The sequence below is a fragment of the Phyllostomus discolor genome, chromosome 4 (assembly GCF_004126475.2).
Source record: "Phyllostomus discolor isolate MPI-MPIP mPhyDis1 chromosome 4, mPhyDis1.pri.v3, whole genome shotgun sequence".
Lineage (NCBI taxonomy): Eukaryota > Metazoa > Chordata > Mammalia > Chiroptera > Phyllostomidae > Phyllostomus > Phyllostomus discolor.
The window spans coordinates 51,271,789-51,292,373 of NC_040906.2; the positions used below are offsets into that span (position 1 = coordinate 51,271,789).

Consider the following 20,585-nt stretch of genomic DNA (forward strand, 5'->3'; position numbering starts at 1 on the left):
CTCCTTTCCTTTGAGCAAAGAGAACATAATGACAGGCTATTTTTGTATCTGGCCTCAATTCCCTTTTCAAAGGAATTAGAAACCCTCTCTTTCCATAAGCCCATGCTCTGCAGGAAGTGAAAAAGTGGTCTATTGTTTTCTATACGTCAGAAAACGAATGGATTCCTATTTCCCTTAGCAATGCCAACCTGGTATAAAACACCAGATCATGATCTTGCTGCCAATAAGATGTGATTGTCATGGTCTTTTCATCCAGGCCAGAACTATGGCTACTGAAATAGCACCCCAAGCAGTGCTATTTAGAGCTAAAGACCCTTGTTTGCCACTGGAAAGACGGGATTCTCTTTGGGGGGACAACTTGTTACGCAGTGTCAGTTAGATGGATTGGGTACATTTGAGAGTATTGGTGTTCCCTTTCATGTCATGCAGAACCTTACAAAACCTGGTAAGATGAGAACATTAGCTGTATGAGCTATTGCCTCACACAAGTATAAGTTCTCCAGTTCTGGAGCTTTTGTGTAACTTTTTTTTTTTGATAAGCACATCCTTCTAAAAGTAAAGTGGTAATTAAGAACCGGCTTCAAAACAATAGTGTTATTAATTATTTCTGTAAGCTTCCTGAATTAGCCTTAGACAGTTGTTAGCGTACATAATAACAGACGGGAAGTGGGATATGTCAAGAGCTGCCAAAGTAGGTTTGAAATTTTGTTAGTCCTAGTAACTATAGTTGTGGCCCGTGACATGGCTAAACTAATTAAAAGTGTCTAAAGGTAGTTCATAAACCACAGAACATTGTAATGGTCATACTGAAACTGCACACAGAGCTGTCAAGTGCCCACTTTAGGGGAAATAGGAAAAGTTCAAACAAATAGTTAGGCCAAATGACATTTCAGTATTTGGGGAAATTACTGTGAATAATTCAGGCTATGATTTTAATTGTTTCAAAGATATTCTAATAACTTATTTAGAGGTTGCTAGGAAATTTATAAAATAGGATTTTAGTTAGTCTTTATTATAGAGCTGTTTTTCTAAATGTAAATTATACAGTGTAATTTTGATTTATAAATATCCTTTTTTGTGATAGTAGAAAGCAATTTTCATAATTAAATTTTTGTAGTTTGAAAGCTTCTGAATCTTTGACTCTATTTGATACAGTTTCACACTTGAGATTCTGCTGTCTTCTGATCACATAAAGGGAATTCAGTTTTATTCCACCGTTATATATAAAACTTACGAAGATAGCAGTATGTACATTTCTCATTAAATTGTTGAGTTTTGGGACTTATGACCTTTAATAAAATAACTTATTCCCTTTAATAATTAATTTTAATATTACTTAAATATATGTAGTAATTTAACTTATCTTTTTCTGCTTTCCATTCATGTTTCCTTAGTTTCACACTTTTTTAGACCTTAAAAATAAGAAATTAATTAATTTGGGAAGAGAAGCAGCCAATTAAAGAGAAGAATCCTAAAATTTTTTTGCTAATCTGCCATATTTTTAGCTCTAAATATTTTATTGCAGTTCTTATTATTTTAATTATCTTGTAAACTTTAACATATTTTATAACTTGAAGTTGCATGTAGATTTAAGGATAATCCTTTGTGTTGGTTAGAAACCAGGATCCCATGAATTACTGTTGAGTTATTTATTTGTTTTTAGAAACAAAAACCCATATATTTAATTTGTGTTTGTGGAAGGTGAAAATAATTTGATATAATTTGCAAATTCTGAAATGCTGTTGCTACTTAGGGAAGAAATAAATACTACATTCTATTTGAAAGCAAAGATGAGAATCCCATCTCCCCAGTGACATCCAATGCTTCCTTCCAAGTTACCAGTTGTGACCTACTCAGAGCTGTTACATACATCGAGTCCAGACTGGCAGGATTTCTAGTTCAGGATTCTTACACCACATGCCCTCCCTACCCCCACCATAGCAAAGCTTTTATCAGAAAAAAAAGGTATATAAAAACAAAGGGAATCCATTAAACCATTTACAATATGAGATCTGTACCTTATTTAAAGAATTTGAAGAAATTAGAGAAAATAGCATAGTTGGAGACAATAAAATATTAAACTTGTATTTACTAATTCTCTAGTATAATTGATAGCTCTTGATGGTGAGACCCTTTTACTAATATAATTGGCTTAAATTTGAAAATAATTTTGTTCTTAAGATGTTAGTAAAACAGGCTTTCTGCTTTCTTAACTTTTTAATGATTTTTTTTTTTTTGGCATGAGCTTCTAAATTAGTCTATCCAGTCTGTGCTTGTAAAAGTACCAGTCATTTGTGAACTGACTTTTATAGTAAGTGTAGAACTGTGTAAGAAAGTGAATGACATTGTTAGTGCATGACGACAAGCTGTCAGAGGGTTTTGGTTGTATATTACACAGTGTGACTGGTTCTTATCTAAAAGTTACTATAGTGTGTTTAGTCCTTTCTTATTTAAAAGTGAATCACTAATTTCACTTATCTTAGAATATCTTAATAGTTGAGACTAATAATCATGGTTTTTATGAGGATTTTGAAGCTTTTTGTCAAGACCATATTTTTGACAATATCAGAAGCTTTTAATAAGGTGCTTGCTGCTCAGCTAATGATATGCTTTTGGTAGTATTTCTTATACCTATCTTCAATAGACATATTCAGTCTAGTGTGAATGTAATAATCAAGCCTCAATCAAACCATACTTAGTATGACAAATATTGCATTATACTGTAATTTAGGTATTCATGCTTCTGATAAAGGGCTTAATTCGACTCCTTGAGGAACTGGGAAAACACTATTGATTTTATACTGGAATGCAAAGTAGCAGCCATTTATAGTGCAAGGTACAAATCACTTCCTAATTAAAATTATATCAAGAGAAATTAAGAATCTCATGGCCTTATATGTAATGGTACACAATCTTAAGTGTAAAATTATATTTTGTATCAATTGTGTTCCTGTGCATGGGTTTCTGGGCACAAAATTTTTGCAGCTAATCTTAATAGAATCAGATAATATTGACTTTTAAAATTTCTCTTAATTTCTTTCTGTAGGAACATTGCAGTGGACTAAACTACTTATTCCAGATATAATTTATTTATTTTTGTTTTCCCTTTTAAGAAAATGTCAAAGAAATTTTTGGACAGACTACTATTCATCATCATATCCCTTTTAACTGGGACTGTGAATTTATCCGACTGCATTTTGGGCATAATCGGAAGAAGCATCTTAACTACACAGAATTCACACAGTTTCTCCAGGTGAGCTTAGTTTTCATAACTGGTGTAAATATATACCATTCCTCCTCCATCTCTTTCCCTTTAAGTTTTATTAAGTTTATTAGAGAACTAGCAGTCCCCTATGACATTTTATTTCCAGGTTTCATTTCCCACTCCCAGAGGCAACTTAAAACTTTTATCATTGTTTTTATTAAATGTATATTTTATTGTTTTCTGTTACCATTTATCCCCTTATACCTACTTTCTCCCTGCAGTTGCCATGCTGTTGCCCATGCCCACCAGTCCTTTTTCCTCTTTGCTCGATCCCTCTGCCCCCCTAGCCCCACAATAACAGTCAGCCTGCTCTCCATCTATGAACCTGTCTCTATTTTGCATGTTAGTTCAGTTTGTTCACTATATTCCACACACAAGTGAAATCATATGGTATTTGTCTTTCTCTGACTGGCTTATGTCACTTAACATAATGTTCTCCAGGTCCATCCATGCTGTTTCAAAGGGTAAAATTTTCATATTTTTTAAGGCCCAGTGGTATGCCATTGTGTAAATGTCCCATAGTTGTTTTACCACTCATCTATGATGGACATTTGGGCTGCTTCCGTATCTTGATGGTTGTAAATTATCATTGTTTCTTGTAGTATTTACTCTCATAGCTTTAAATAATAAACTTGTGCTGGCACTTCTATACTTTTTAATTTTTCACTTTTAGGTATTTTTGATTGAATTTGAACTATGGAAAATTAGTAGCCACTTCTTTTGCCTCTCCCACAGACTTGGGATTTTCCCTCACCACCCCCATCTCATGAGTCTACATAGATCAGTATCATATTTGAATTATTATAGTTAAACACTATGCATAACTAAATGATCACTTTTGTTAGAATTTCTAGTTTTTCTTAGTTTTCTGTGTTTTAATGTAATGTATTCTCAAACTTTGCCTCAGTTAGTAAAATCTCTTTTTAATATGTTTAAAACACATTAGGCATTCTATCCATTTCATCTTAGAGCTCTCCAGGAACTTTCTTTTATAAAAATTTGAGGTAAAATTCACTTAACATAAAATTAACCATGTACATATACACAATTTAGTGGCACTTAGTACATTCACAGTGTTGTACAACCACCACCTCTAATTCTAAAATTGTTTCATCACCCCAGGAGAAAACCCTGTGCCTGTTAAGCTGTCACTCCGCAGCCCTGTCTCTCCCCAACCCCTGGTCACCATCAGTCCACTTCCTGTCTCTGCGGATTCACCTACTCTGAGCATTTCACATACAGCCGACCCTTGGACAGCATGGGTTTGAACTGCACATGTCCACTTACACACAGATTGTTTTCAGTAAATCTGTGCAACTATAATGTGTATTCTCTTTCTTATGATTTTCTGAATGACATTTTCTCCATCTTACTTTATTGTGAGAATACAGTACATAACACATGCAACATACAACATATGTGTTAACTGTTTGTGGTATTGGTAAGGCTTCTTGCCAACAAGTAGGCTATTAGGAGGTAAGTTTTGGGGAACTGAGAAGTTATAGGTGGATAATTATATGCCCCTAACCCCCCACATTGTTCAAGGGTCAAATATAAATAGAGTTAATTATACAATGACTTTTTGTGTCGGACTTTTTTTCATTTAGCATAATATTTTCCCAGGATTATCCATGTTGTAGCATATATTAGTACTTCATTTATTTCTATGGCTGAATACTATTCCATTGTGTGGATATACCATATTTTTTTTCTGTCTGTTCATTAGTTGATGAACACTGTGTCTTTCTCACCTTTTGGCTATTGTGAATAGTGCTGCTATGAACATTGGTATAAGAGTTTTTGTTTGAATACCTATTTTCAGATCTTTTGAGTATATCCTTAGGAATGCAGTTGCTGGGTCTATGATAACTTTTTTGCTCCATGGGTAGAGGCTGGGCTTTGTTCTTGATACAAAGCTGTCAGTCTGTGATCTCCCTTCATCTTCACACTGGGGAATCCATTTGCCTTTCTGTTATTTTGAATCTCTATTTGCTGGATTCCATCTCTTGTGTTATGATTTATTTCTTATTTTTGGAGGAATATTTCCTGTAGGGGCTTCCTGAAGAAAGTAAGTAATTTTTTGTGAGGTTTTTCATATAAAAACCTTTGGTCTATTATTACATGTATTTTGGTTGGGTTTAGAGCTCAAGTAGGAATTTATTTTTCTCTTAATTTTGAAAACATTTCTCATTTTCTGGCTTCCAGTTTTGCCACTGAGAAGTCCAGTGGCATTCTTATTCTTGATTCTGTTCTGAAAATTTTTTTCTCACTCTGGAGAGTTCTTTTTTTTTTAATCTTCACCCAAGAACATATTATTTATTGATTTTAGAGAGGAAAGAAGGGGGAGAGAAAGACAAAGAGAGGGAGAGACACAGAGAGAAACAGAAATAGAAACGTTGGGGATGACGCTCCAGGCAACTGAGTTACCTAGCCAGGACTGTACTCGGGGAGGTTTTCAGATTTTTTTCTTCAGTATTTTGAAATTTCACAATGATATTCCTTGATGTGAGCGTATTCATTTTGCTGAACATTCAGTGGGCTCTTTTAATTTGAAAGCTTATATCTGTCAATTATTCAAAATATTTTTCTTACTTATTTACTTCTCCCCTTCCTACCTTCTTCCTTTCTAAAACAGTAAACATATTAAATGTATGATCCTTTAGTTTTTCTTCATATTTTCCTTCTGAACCTTCTTTTCAGTTTTTAATTTTTATTATATTTCTGATTTTCTTTTTTTTTCAGGCTTAGATTAAGGCACCAGTCTCATATTTCTGATTTTTAGAAACTCTTCAGTTTATTGAATATTCATATTTCTTTTTTAAAAATAGCATCCTATTCTTTTTTTGTGGATGTACTATTTTTTCACTTTTCTAAAGATATTATAGATAGGGTTTCCTGCTTTTGTTTTTTTAAGTTTTGTTCTCCCTGCAAGTGTGTTTTCTTCAAATTTCTTTCTCGTTGTCTGAGTTTCTGTTTTTCATGTTAGTGGCTTTTCTCATATATCTGATGGTCCTTGGTCCTCATCTCACATTTAAGATTGAGGCTTACTGGAAGCTTTTGGTTCATGGTAGGACTTAGTAACTCTAGACCTTACTATACAGTAAACTGTAAAGTTCTCTAGCTGGGCTGTTTCATTGGGGACTCTCTAATGTCTATAAGTTCAGGTCTTTTCTTTTGAGTTGGGGAACCAGAGAATAATCATCTGGCCTCCCATCTGGATTATTTGGTCTGGATCTTGAAATTCTGGCTGCTGAGTAAGACAGCATTTAGTATGGAGGTGGGCTTTCATTTACTTACCTCTTTTCAATTGTGCTTGGTCTTCACTCTTCTAAAGATCCTCTGTAGACTTTCCAGGCAGTGAACCTCTAGTCTTTTGCTAAGGCTGGGAAAGGGCAGAGGTCTAGCTATGGCACAGTAAGTTGGGTAATTAACTGCTTTTTAAACAGACTTCCATCTAAGCCGCCTGTTTTCAGTTCCACCTTCATTGCCACATCCAGGGGTACTAGTGCAGTCAATATCTGAATCTTTGGGGGGGTCTGTCATGGACATTGGATTGCTTTTTGCCTTTCTCTGCTTCAGTTTTCTTGGTTCTGCTAAGTCAGTTGTCACTTACCCTTCTGCTCTCTAATTTTAAAAATGTAGCTTGTCTTTTCGTTTCCTATTCTCTTCATTCTTGATTTTTGTTTTGTTTATTTTTTGTTCCTTTACTGTGATTTTGTGAGGAGTGGAGTTTTGGAAGACAACAGAGTTAAATGTACTAGTTCAGGCTGATCCAAAGCCATACCATTTCTGAAGCTGCTATTTCCATCTCCTGGCTATATGAAATTTATTTTCAAGAGCACAAGACCTTGAGCTTTAGCATAATTTCCTTTCTTTATCATTTCCCTCAGTTCCCCTGTTCACCCTTTCAATCCAGAAACAGACTTATTTTAGCATTTATTTAATGGGGTATCTATCTTTTTAAATAAAGGATCATTTTAGAGTATCCTTATTTTTCTTTTATAAACCCAGGGTATTGCTTGTCTTCATTAAGATAATCACTGTTTGAAAACTATGATCTTTTAGGTGTGCATATTGGTAGAACCCAGTGCTTGTTCTAATAATTTCATGGTTAGTGCCTACCTGACTGACCTTCTAAAGTGCTCAGACTTGGAAAGTTGAAAATATTACACATTTGAGAGATGAAACTAGTATTTTTGAAGATTTCTCCAAAGATGGCTTGTTCTCATTGTTGGTTCCCTTGCATATACTGAAGATATTTTCTGATATCTATTTTACCCTGATGTCTTGATTATACTATTGGATTGGCCAAAAAATCTGTTATTTTTTTTCTGTAAAATAAAAGACACATATTTCATTTTCACTAGTAACTTTATTGATCTGGATATTTTGAGTATGTCAGCTATCACCCTCAATTGGCTTCTAATGGGTAGAGGCCAAGGGTGCTGCTGAACATCTTCCAATTCATTAGACAGCCCACAGCAAAGAATTATTTGGCCAAAATGTCAATAGTACCAAGAAATTTTGCAAACCACTTTTGACATATTCAATCAGTCACAGCACATTCTCCATACACTGCACAGATCTCTTTTTGTGTGTTTCACTTGTGTTTACCTTCCAGAGATAATAAAGCATAATATGCTGAAAATGTTGCTTATCTTCTTCCATCTTAAATATTAAAATGGCTGCACAAAAATCACCAATTTTGATTTTTTTTAATGCACATTGATATGGTAGCTGTCACAATACAATTTAACAAAATTGTTTCCAATGAAGTTAAAGACAACTAAGCACTACTTGGGCCAACCTATGGAAAAAAACATAATGGACTTTTTGGCCAACTCAATATATAAACTGAGAGCTATATACATAGGGCTTCTTCTTTCTTTGTGTTGCTTCTCATTTGAAAGTTCTTAATTTTAATTTTTAAAACTTTTTATTTTGAAAGATTTCAAATATATTTAAAAATAGAATAGGATCATCAGCCTCATGTACCTGTCAACCAGCTTCAACATTTATTAATTGTTGGCACATCTTGTTTTTATCTGTACTTTACACTCTACCCACTACTGAATCATTTGGAAGCCAATTGCATACACTCTTTAGTTTTATCTGTGATACTTCAAAACTATATCTTTAAAAGATACATAAAATTCAACTATTGACCTAATAAAAAATGGAAAATCTATCATAATGAAGATTCTGCTTTGTTTTTACTATAAAGGCCCACATTTTCTTTAGTACTGAGTGTCATTAATAAGTTTTTTTTAAATAAAGATTTTATTTATTTTTAGAGAGAGGGAAAGGGAGAGAAACATCAATGTGTGGTTGTCTCTCGTGCGCCACTTACTGCACCCCAGGCATGTGCCCTGACTAGGAATTGAACAGGTGATACTTTGGTTTGCAGACCAGCACTCAATCCACTGGGCCACACCACCCAGGGCCATTAAGAAGCCTTAATCATGCCCACAGTTGGCACTGGATATTTCTGAGATGCTAAGACACATGCATATCTGATAGGGGGTTAATATCCAAAATATACAAGGAACTCAAACAAAAAACTCACAAATAACCCAGTTAAGGAATGAGCAAGAGACCTGAATCAACACATTTCCCAATACATACAAATGGCTAATGGGTACATAATAAGTTGCTCAATATCACTAATTATCAGAAAAACACAAATTAAAACCACATCGACATACCATCTCACACTCACTAAGATGGCTACTCAAAGCAGAAAACCAGTGTTGGGAGGATGTGGAGAAAAGGAGATACTTGTACACTGTTGGTGGGGATGTAAACTGGTAGAGCTGCTATGGAAAACAGTATGGAGGTTCCTCAAGAAATTAAAAATAGAACCACCATATGACCCAGCAATTCCACTTCTGTGTAAATATCTGAAGGAAATAAATTCCTGTCTCAAAGAGATATCTGTACTCCAATGTTTATTGCTTTATTATTACCATACCCAAGGTACTGATGCCTAAGTGTGCATTGACCGATGGATAGATAAGGAAAATTTATACACACACACTGATGCACAGGAATATTACTCCAAGAAATAGAAGAAAATTCTGCTATTTGCAACAATATGGATGAATTCTGAGGGCCTTATGCTAAGTGAAATAAGCTAGACAGACAAAGAAAAATACTGCATGGAATCACTTATATGTAGAATCTAAAAGAAAAGGTTGAACACAGAAACAGTAGAAAAGTGGTTGCCAGGGACATGGGTTGGGGAAGGGAGAGGCTGAAAAAAGGTGCAAGCTTTCAGGAATAAGATATGAATAGATTTGAGGATCTAGTGTATAACATGATGACAGTGGTTGATAATATACTATATTCTATAATTGATTTTTGCTAAGAGAGTAGAACTTGTGTTCTTATAAAAAAGGTACTATAGAGGTGATGAATGTGTTAATTAACTTGGTGGGAATCCTTTCACATTGTGTACATATATGGAATTATCACATTGAACACTTTAAATAATTTTAACTTTATTTGTCACTTATACCTTAATGAAGTTGAAATTTCAAAAAAAGTAGAAGAGAGGAGAGAACACTTTGCCAGATCATGCTGATTGTTTATCTTGTATTCTTCCTCTTTCATATGTTGAACTGTAGTTTCTTCACTTCTGCTGCTGTTCTCAAGAATCTCCAAATATGTAGATGTTTGATGATGGATGTTAAATACTTTGATGTTTTTCTCAATGTTCTCATTTAATTTTTTTAAAGCTAAGAGTGTTGAAAGATTTACTAGGTTTTATATACTTGTTACTAGCCTGTTAACCTAAGAGAAACTATTTTTAAAACTTCTTTTATTGTTAAATAACATATATATAAAGAAAGATGACTAAAACAAATGCATAACTTAAATTATTATAAGACAAACATCTGCTAAGGTAATATTAATACCTTTGAATTATTGAGCTATCATATAATTACATGAAAATATAATTAAAGAAATTAGTAAAGTAGTGAGACTTCAACCAAAAACTATTTTAATTATCAGAAAATGGTAAAGCAACATTTATTTATAGGCTTTCATAAATTAATCATAATGAAAATTGCAATATTTAATTTTATCTAAAATATTTTAATATTTCAATATGAATATTATTTCCATAGCTATAAATTGTATGAAAATGGGATTAAACAGCATCATTATTATGTTGTGATAACAGATTTATTTGGAGTATGTAGCAGGCTCTTAGGGCAGAAGTGTTGAGATTTTGACTTTTGTATGTACTTAGGTATTACTAGCACATTTTACTGTTTTTATGGACATCACTTATTACAAAATTTGGCTGTGCGGTAGATCAAAAGTTCGGAGATCTTCTGGATTGTTTTACAGTTTCTGAGCAACTGCCCAAAGCCAGGCAGAGTGATAGCTGGACATAAGTCATGCAGTTTGTTATCTGTAACTTTCACGTTAGCACTATACTTGCCCTTAAACAATGTGGGATTAAGGGTGCCAGTCCCCACGCAGATGAAAATCCACATATAGCTTCTGACTTTCTAAAAGTTTGAGTCTTCCCTTGGTATCTGAGGAGGACTGGTTCCAGAGCCCCTGCGGATAAGGAAATCCGAGAATGCTCAAGTCCCTTGTATAAAATGGCAGAGAACAGTGCGTGCAGTCGGCCCTCCACACCCCTAGATTCCCAGCCACAGACCTGCAGTTGATTGCATTCCCGGATACAAAGCTCAGCAGTACAAAGAGCTGACAATGCGTTTATTGTAAAAATTTGTGTATAAGTGGACTCATGCAGTTCAAATCCATGTTGTTCAGTAGTCAGCTGTACTAAGTGTTGTACTTACCAGGGTTTCTCATAAATTCATTTTTAAATTGTTTGAAAAATGGTCTCTGATTTCTTGAGATTGGCAGGGGGCTGACCTTAATTGCAACATTTGAAAATTGAAAAATTTAAGATGAATCTAAACTTTTCATTCGGAAAGTATTCTTGGATGACAAGAATGCCTTCAAGCAGGAGAGAGAATAATTAATACTTATTTTAAAGGATGAAATAAAGCACTGGAAACATGCTCAACTTGTTTTTAGTATGAAAACTTTTCAAGTAAATGAAGATTTTTTTGCTCCTCCATTTTCCTCATTGTCATGCTGTGATTTATTCATCTTTCTGAGGAGTAATACATAGTACATTGTCAGAAAAATTTGCTTTTTATTTATTTTTTAAAGATTTTATTTATTTTTTTTTAGAGAGGGGAAAGGAGGGAGAGAAATACTAACGTGTGGTTGCCTCTTGTGCACCCTCTCCTGGAGATCTGGCCCACAACCCAGGCATGTGCCCAACTGGGAATCAAACCAGCAACCTTTTGGTTTGCAGGTTGACATTCAATCCATTGAGCTACAGCAGTCAGGATGAAAATTTGCTTTTTAAAAGAAATTAAAAGTGTTGTAAATTTAGATCTGTACACTGTTCATTTCCTTAGTAAGTGCATGTAGTGAAAGGATGTCTGTCCTTTCTTTCCAAAACATACACTCAGGTTGTACTTTAACCAATATAATGCCCTATTTCTGACTTTTCCCTCCAGGAGCTACAGTTGGAACATGCAAGACAAGCCTTTGCACTGAAAGATAAAAGCAAAAGCGGTGTGATTTCTGGTCTGGATTTCAGTGACATCATGGTTACCATTCGGTCTCACATGCTTACTCCCTTTGTGGAGGAGAATTTAGTTTCAGTAAGTAAAAGCAAGCACTTCAACTTTCTATTTCCTTAAACCTTTAGAACCATCAGGTCCCAGGTTGCTTCCCTGAACCCACCTGACTCTCAACTATTCTAACTTTGTGTTTGCTTGGTAGAAGGTAAACAGGTATGGGTAAGGGAGGTAGTGGTGATGGTGAATAGTTGCTCCCCATATCATAGGAGAGCCACCATCTTGCTCTCATGTGTTTCCAAATTGTTTATTTCCATTTACAGAGTCCAACTGAAGAGCACAGGGGAATTTGTAGACCAGGGTGTGCATTACTTTTTCCAGTGGGCAGTACGTCTTTCCGTCCCACCCGGCTCCCAAAGCCATGCTTTAGGAGTGGCTCCTTCCTTTGTTGTCTGCAGGGTGCTGTTTGCTAGAGGAATCATCATTGGCCTCTGCTGTGTTTTAATAACCATGGCCATGGCAGACAGTGTAGGGGAAACATGCGGGCATCAGCCTGTGTGGCTCACTCCTCTCTCTTGGTATCTGCCCCTTCACCTGTGCGTTCTGACTGCATGGACCAGACAGTTTTTTGTTCTGTTAAACTGCTAATCTCTATAAAGTAATCATCTGGACCAATACACACTGATGTCATCCACTTCCTCACAAAGAGTGGTGAAACTTTCCTCACCTCCCAGTTGTCTTGTTCATGCCTTGTACTTTTGTATAAGGTTTTGATTGCTGCTTGTTTTTAATGGAGGGAAGCCAATGAGTGCTTTTGTTGTTTCAGCTGAAGATCATTATCCCTGATGTAGGCTGGGGTAGAAAGATCAACTTCTGTTCTTTTTCTTCAGCGAGTTTGAGCATGGAGCATGTCACTTTCTCCTACACATTTCACCTCCTTGACACCCATCTCCCACTCCCTTACCCTCACCTCATACCCTAATCAAAAAATGAAAGGAAGGAAGGAAAGGAAGAGAGTGAAGGAAAGAAGGAAGAAGGAGAGACAGTCCTAGAGTGAAGGACTCACTGAATGCCTTATGGCGAAGGAACCCACGTAATCTTTTCATTTGGGTTAGATAGACCTATTAAAGCCTTTGTTTACCAAACACCCCTTCAGTCCCCAGAGGAATATATTAAATAATTTGGTTTTGGGTCACTGCTATCCAAATTCAGGCTAATACAGATATCATCTATTTTTGGGTTAAGGAGTGTGTGTGAGGGATGGTGGGGGTGGCTACAGACCTTCATGATTAAGGTTGTCACACTCGTATTTCCACAAGCACTTCTTTGAGTTTTTAGTAGAGAGTGTTTTCAATCATGTGGGTTCCTTTGACTCCTGACTTAGAAATTAGGCTTTTGCAAACTATAAAAAATACTCTCTTTTTACTTTACGGCCAAGTGGTGGGCAGAAGGAGAAATTACCTCCTCACTCTGCAGAGGTAATGAAGGCCACATTGCCCCCATCCCTCCCCAGCATGAGAGACTTTTTGAACTGTTCCATTAACAATACAATTTATGGTGAATATCCTCCCTAGATTTTCTCTACATTTTTTGGAGTTTTGGGTAGTTGTTATATCTTTCATAATACAGATGCAGAACCCAGCACTGACTGTTAAATATCTTAATTATAACAATGGCCTTAAAAAAAGATAGGAAAGTTGATATTGTGAAAAAAGTCTTTTAAAAAAAGCGAATTTTAAAAATGCTCCTTATATAGTAGTATTGATGTTTGGATTATCCAGAACTAGCAGGAGTTCCATGGTTGAGGGTCTTGAAAATCCTGTTTAAATAACTATTGTTTTTGACCTGTGATAATTATATTTGTTGTTTCTGACCTTATAGGTAGATGAACCATGAAGTCTAACTTCCAGATGTTGCTTTTTTCCTTAAAACCTAAATTACATAGACCTCCCTGAGGGCGTGAAAAGCACTGAGTGTTTTAGTACAATGCTTATCTTGTGTTTATGGACTGGTTGTTAATCATTTTAATAATGAAGACTCCTTTGGATATTCTTTGAGAAAAGTGCAGTGTCCCTAAACATGTGTTTTGTTTTTTAACTTTTTGTGTTGTGATTTCCTAGGCAGCTGGAGGAAGTATCTCACATCAGGTTAGCTTCTCCTACTTCAATGCATTTAACTCCTTACTGAATAACATGGAGCTTGTTCGTAAGATATATAGCACTCTAGCTGGCACAAGGAAAGATTTTGAAGTCACAAAGGGTAAGATTTAAAATATATATATTGATTTGAATCTCAGCATTTTCACTTTTCTTTATCTAGGGCATGAGGTTGATCTAAGTTTACCACTCTGAAGTCAGATCTAGAAAGTGTGTTGCCATGTGTATATGCTTCACTTGGGCCATAATGGTCTCCACAAATCCAGGTGGATTTAATGGGATGCTGAGGTCAGGAATGGAAAAGTGGCTTTGACAGTTTTGAAAAGAACCTTGGCCCAATCTGTCAAACAGGTCAGTGGCACTGTGGCAGCAGCTTGTTTGTACTAGGAAGGAGTTGCCACAGAAAGAAGGGCAAGCCCACTCCTTTTGCTGAATTGCAGTAGTATGTGTTAGGTGACTAGAAAACAGCCAGTTCTTTTATTTTGTAACTCTGAGGACCAAAGTGAATAAACAAGATAAGAGGATTCTAAAGAGATTGTTTTATTTTTGAAGTTGATTTATCTTTACCTGTTTTTGCTGATTCATTATCTTAACATTTTCTTTTGCTAGCTTTCAGAATTTTGTAGTTTTATTTATATACTTGAACTTGGGTATTTAAATTCAGTTTTAGATTTTAAAAATAATTCAAAAATGCCTTGAGCTTGAAGATTATAGTTACTCAAGGTAGAAATTTGTTGTACATTAAGAATCTTTTAAGATTTTAAAAGATTCTTTTTTTCTTCCAGAGGAATTTTCCCAGAGTGCAATACGCTATGGACAAGTCACTCCACTGGAAATTGATATCTTATACCAGCTTGCAGACTTATATAATGCTACAGGGTAACTATTCCCATAGTTCTTCATGATATTTATTAATGGGACAGTTCTTTTAACATGTGAAACAGTCTACTTTAATGATAGTTTATTTAGTGTATAAATTTCAAGAAAGACAGATATGAAAAATGGGAGGAGGGAGAGACATAGGAAGACAGGCTAAAGGTAGAGAGATATGGAGGGAGGAAAAAGGAGAGAGAAAACAAGAGGGGGAAACGAGAGGGGGATAAAAAAGGAGGCAGAGATGGAAGGAGTGAGGTAAAAGAAGAACGTAAGGAGTTGTTGAGGGGCATGGCAGAGCAATGGGGGGAGGAAGAAAAATGAGATGAAGGGGATAGAAATGAGAAGTAGTAAGAAAGGGATGGAAAAATGGGTTTAATCTGGACTCTCTGGAGGTGTTAGGAAGTTAAAGAGATTTATGGAAATTTACCTAAATTTATAAAATAAACTGAGTTACATGTTCAGGAATCATAATCTTTTGGGTTCATTGTGAATGGTCATTTTGCTAAACAGTGTATACCATTTTGTGTTAGAGAGTATCAGTTTCTTAACATATGCCTGTGACATTATTATCATACTTAACCATCACAGACAAGTTCAGATGTTTTATGCCTCTATTTTATGCAGTATAAAACTGCAAAGCACATAGAGAATATTTAATTTTCAGTCTTAGGCAAATCCAAAAGAAAAAGTCTTATCTGTGGGTACCCAGCAGGACCTGTGGGAGAGAAAACTCATGATCTATTAAGTGATCAGATATTTTTTTAGTTGCCTCTAGTAGTTAAACGTAGGAGTACCTGGGGGGAAAAGTGTTTTAGCCCTAGAGTGGAGGACTAATAGAAATTGAGTGTACTTGGGTAATTCACTGCCTTCATGCTATATAATGAATTGGTGAGCTAGAGATGACACCAAATATATTAGGCCATGTCTCATTCATTTGGAAAGCACATTTTTATCAAAGATTTTGATCCTCCTACACAATAATAAATACTTTTAAAAAGTGCTTCTCAAAATGATGTGTGAAGTGACCTTTTAGCTTGTTCACAGACTGTACTTATTTGTAAGTAAATTTTTGTGAACAGTAGTGCATTCTCATGGTTCAAAATTGAAAGAGTTGAAAAGAGCATGCCATATCCCAGGGCCAGTGCACTTGGTGGACAGCTTCAGACCACCCGGATTACAACCCTACCACCTCCACAACTGCCATACTCAAGGGATGGATTCAGTGAGCACCAAAGCCCCACTGAAGCAAGCCCTGCTCCATAGAGTCAGCTCCTGTACAGAAGCTCCTCTGCTATAGTTGCAGCTGGTCCTCACAGCTGACTGGCCTAGGGGTGAATCCCTCCCAGTAATGCCAACAGCAGTCAATGCTCAACCACAATAGAACAATGCACACAGTCCACACAGAAGTGTACCTGGGGTGTGCCTCTCAGCTCAGGTGACTGGGAAGGTTCCACCACTGGGCCCCATAGGAAACCTACTATACAAGGCCACTCTATCAAGTCTGGGAGATGTAGCAGATCTACTTAATACATAGAAACAAACACAAGGAAGCAGTCAAAATGTGGAGACAAAGAAATGGGTCCCAAATGAAAGACCAGAAGAAATCTTCAGGAAAAAACTAAATGAAATGGAGGCAAGCAAACTACCAGATACAGAATTCAACTGTGGTTATAAGGATACTCAAGGAACATCAACAGCATGAAAAAGGACATAGAAACCATAAAAAAAGAGCCAGTCAGAAATGAAGGATACACTAACTGAAAAAAAGAATAATTTAAAGGGAATCAACACTAGAGTGAGTGAAGCTGAGAACCAAATTTTTAGTGGTTTAGAATATAAGGAAGCAAAAAACACCCAATCAGAACAGCAAAAAGAAAAAAGAATCCCAAAATATAAAGATAATGTAAGGAGCTTCTGAAACAACTTCAAGTGTGCCAAGATTTGCATTATGGGGGTGCCAGAAGGAGAAGAGAGAGAGCAAGAAATTGAAAACCTATTTGAAAAAGTAATGATAGAAAACTTCCCTTACCTGGTGAAGGAAATAGACATATTAAGTCCAGGAAGTGCAGAGTTCCAAACAAGATGAATCCAAAGAAACCCACAACAAGATACATCATAATTAAAATGATAAAAGCTAGAAACAAAGAGAGAATCTTAAAAGCAGCAAGAGAAAAGTGGTCAGTTAACTACAAGGGAGGTCTTATAAGACCATCAGTTGATTTCCTAACAGAAACTTTGCAGGCTAAAAGGGATTAGCAAGAAATATTCAAAGTCATGAAAAGCAAGGACCTATAACCAAGATTACACAGCCAACCTATAATTTAGAATCAAAGGCCATATAAAGAGCTTCCCAGACAAGAAAACTAAAGGAGTTCATCACCACTAAACCAGTGTTAAATGAAATGTTAAAGGTTCTTTTTTAAGAAAAAAAGATAAAAATATGAATAATAAAATGGCAATGAATACATATCTACCAATAATTGAATCTAAAAATCAAAATAAATGAACAGGCAGAATAGAACAGACTCATAGATACAGAGAACATTTTGATGGTTGCCAGATGGGTGAGAGTTTGCAGGGATGGGTGGAAAAGCTGAAGGGATTCAGAAATACAAATTGGTAGTTATAGAATAGTCATGGGGATGTATAATATACAGCATAGGGAATGTAGTCAGTAATGTTCTATCAACTATGTATGGTGTCAGATGGGTACGAGATTTATTGGGATGATCACTCAATAAGTTATATCATGTCTAATCACTGGTCTGTACACTTGAAGCTAATATAATGTATGCCAACTGTAATTGAAAAATAAAAATGATTAAAAATACATAAATAAAAGCATGCCATAGGAAAGCCTCCTTTCTACCCTGTGCCTTTCCTTAAAGGCATCCAGTATTGATCAGTTTTTTGTCTTATCCTTCTCATGATACTTTGTATGTATGCATTAAGCATGTGTACTGAGAGAATGCATTTACTGTGTATGAACTATCAACATCTATACTTTGCTTATGGCAGAAATTATTTCTTTATTTTTAATATCTATTATTGGAGTCTTTTTAAGTTTGTACACTCCACGTTATTTCTCTGCAGTCTTTTGTGTCATGTTGTGGCAAGCAGGGTCTGAAGTTCTTTTTTCTCACTGTGATCTGTGTGAATAGAGAAATACTATTTTTAAGCCATAGTTCTTTCATTCTCCCCCTTTTTTTTCCTGAAGAAAGATCATCTTAGTATGAGGAGTTTGTTGGTGTCTAACAGTTCTTTCTTTCCCATATTTTTGCCTGAAGACGCTTGACTTTGGCAGATATTGAGAGAATAGCACCATTGGCTGAGGGGGCCTTACCTTACAACCTGGCAGAACTTCAGAGACAGGTAGGGGTCTTATAAATAGAAACACCTTGAAAAATGCTGAAATAGTATGTACATGACAGACTAGAGCTTCTGAATGATGAAATTTAAAACCTACTTTCCAGACTTTACTTAGTTTAAAGATTACCTTTATAGAACTGTTACCCCAACCCTCAGGGGGTATTTTTATGGGGTAACTAGATTTTATGTTTGTGGTTTGTCTTTAGCTTATTAACATAAGGAAAATAAGAGTGCAAATATACATGGGCTTACCTTCTTTCCCCCTGGAATTAGCAGTCTTTTAATTTTTCTAGTCACATTTATTTATTGACTAGAGAGAGAGAAAAAGAGAGAGAGAGACATCAGTTTTTCTTGTTCCACTTATCCATGTTTCTCTGATCAGGGATCGAACCTGGCAACCTTGGTATATTGGGATGACACTCTTAACCAACTGAGCTACCAGGCCAGGGATGTCTAATCACACAAAGATTAGTGTTAAGTTCAGTTTGTATCATTAAACTGATATTTATAGGGTTTTTAAAATACAAAACATTTTTCTAATAAAACATTTTCACTGAGATTGTACCTTATAGATTACAACAGTACCACAGGAAAACTGTCTAATTAATGAACTAGAAAGTAAACCTTGAATGTAATATTTTTGATAAAATACTAGATTTTCATGTTAAGGATGATTAAATCAATAGCTTCTGAGTCCTATAGTTAATACAGTCCCATTTCTGATTTCAAAAATATTATCTTAGAAAAATAAATGCCCATGATATTATCTTGAAGAGTAAAATGGAATATATATTTTAAAAATCTTGTTTTAAATCAAAACCACTACCTCTATAGCCTTTGGAGGAAGCCTCCGTTGTGGTGGCAGTCACGTGGATTTGTGTGGGGTGTGCGGGTTAGGAGGACTGTTGCTTCTCCTCCTGGTGCTTCCCTGCTCTAAGAGGCACGAGTCATGTGTCCACCATGATTCTTTATGAGACTGTGATGCCCTGTGAGGCTAGGAGATATGGGGAGGACATGGGGAGGGGGCAAAGAAGACAGAAGACAAGGAATGAGAGAGTAAAAACGTTGAACAAGCATGCCACAGGAAGAACCCAGTCTACCTTTTCTTTATTGCTGCCACTCTGGTGGAACAGCCAGATGTGCTGGTGAAAGACCAAGGCATATACGTGTGGTCTCTTTGGGAAGTTTTGGTATTATCAATAAATCTTACTTCTTGACCTCCATGGAATGATGATTCTATGTCTGAAATTAATTAGAATGTCCAGATCTAACTTTACATAATAAACAAGAACTTTTGTAGTCTGCTAAGTAAATTGAAAATAGAAAATATTGCTTTTATATCTACATTTTATGTTAATACTTTGTGTTCTTGGTGTATAACAGAGCTTTCTGCAGATTAAAATATATCTGTAAACCATTGCAATTTAGCTTCTTTAGTAAAAAGTTCCTGTCTGCTGCTGTCAAAGTTAATTTCTAATATACGTCCTTAGATCCTTTAAAAATAGGTGGATTTATTCCAATTCTTTGATTTATGATAAAATTTAATAAAATTACTAAAAAATTGAGATGTTGAAATATTTACATTAAGGAGCTCTTATTGAATTTAATTTCATATTTTGTAGCATACGTTCATAAAATTTGCTCTTAAAGTTTGAAAAATTGCACTTCAAAAGGAGCACTTTTTCAGTGTTACATGTCTATAACTGTAGCTTTCCCTGGGGGTGTCCTTATATTTGTAATTGTGGAATATTTCACTGAGGTTATTAAAGACAGTGTAATGAATTTAGAAGGGCCAACTCATTTCCTCCTTCCTCAGCCTTTCTGCTGCTCTTTTCATTTTACCTGACTTTCTTGCCCCTAACAATTTTCCTACAAGTCATAGATTACAGAGCTGTTTTTGCAATCTTTGGAGCCCTATTTCTGCTTCCCTCATATTCCTTAGGAAGGTGATGTAATTCTGCTATTGGTGTACATTTTTTCATGAGCAGACTCGAAGTTGGTTTGCCTGCCTTCAGTGCAGCGCTGATGCTTTCATGCTGACACGATAGCCTCAAAGTTCTGGTCAGATACTTAGCAAACAGGCAGTGAAAAAATTACCACCTCCTCCTTTTCCCCTGGGTCCCAGTGGGCATCCAGAGTGGTGCTGCAGTGCCTGCTCTGCCTTTTCCCTAACTGGTAGGATGGCACAGGGATTTTGGGATCTCCAGAGCCTCCAGAGAGACCCTGGGTATTCTTGCATTGTCCCCAAAGGAAGAACCTCAGAGCCTGCATTGGTTGTTTTTCCTTTCATGTGTCAGCTAG

General features: G+C 35.8%; 1 protein-coding gene across 3 annotated transcripts in view; it reads left to right on the forward strand.

Annotated features, from left to right (window-relative positions):
• Positions 1-20,585, forward strand: part of SLC25A12 (solute carrier family 25 member 12) — a 172,976-nt gene that overhangs the window by 119,104 nt on the left and 33,287 nt on the right. For all 3 annotated transcript variants that reach the window (XM_028510362.2, XM_028510363.2, XM_028510367.2), the window contains 5 exons: positions 3,114-3,253; positions 11,821-11,967; positions 14,004-14,142; positions 14,825-14,918; positions 18,203-18,287. In XM_028510362.2, the coding sequence (XP_028366163.1) occupies positions 3,114-3,253; positions 11,821-11,967; positions 14,004-14,142; positions 14,825-14,918; positions 18,203-18,287 (605 nt within the window). The remainder of the gene's footprint in view (positions 1-3,113; positions 3,254-11,820; positions 11,968-14,003; positions 14,143-14,824; positions 14,919-18,202; positions 18,288-20,585) is intronic.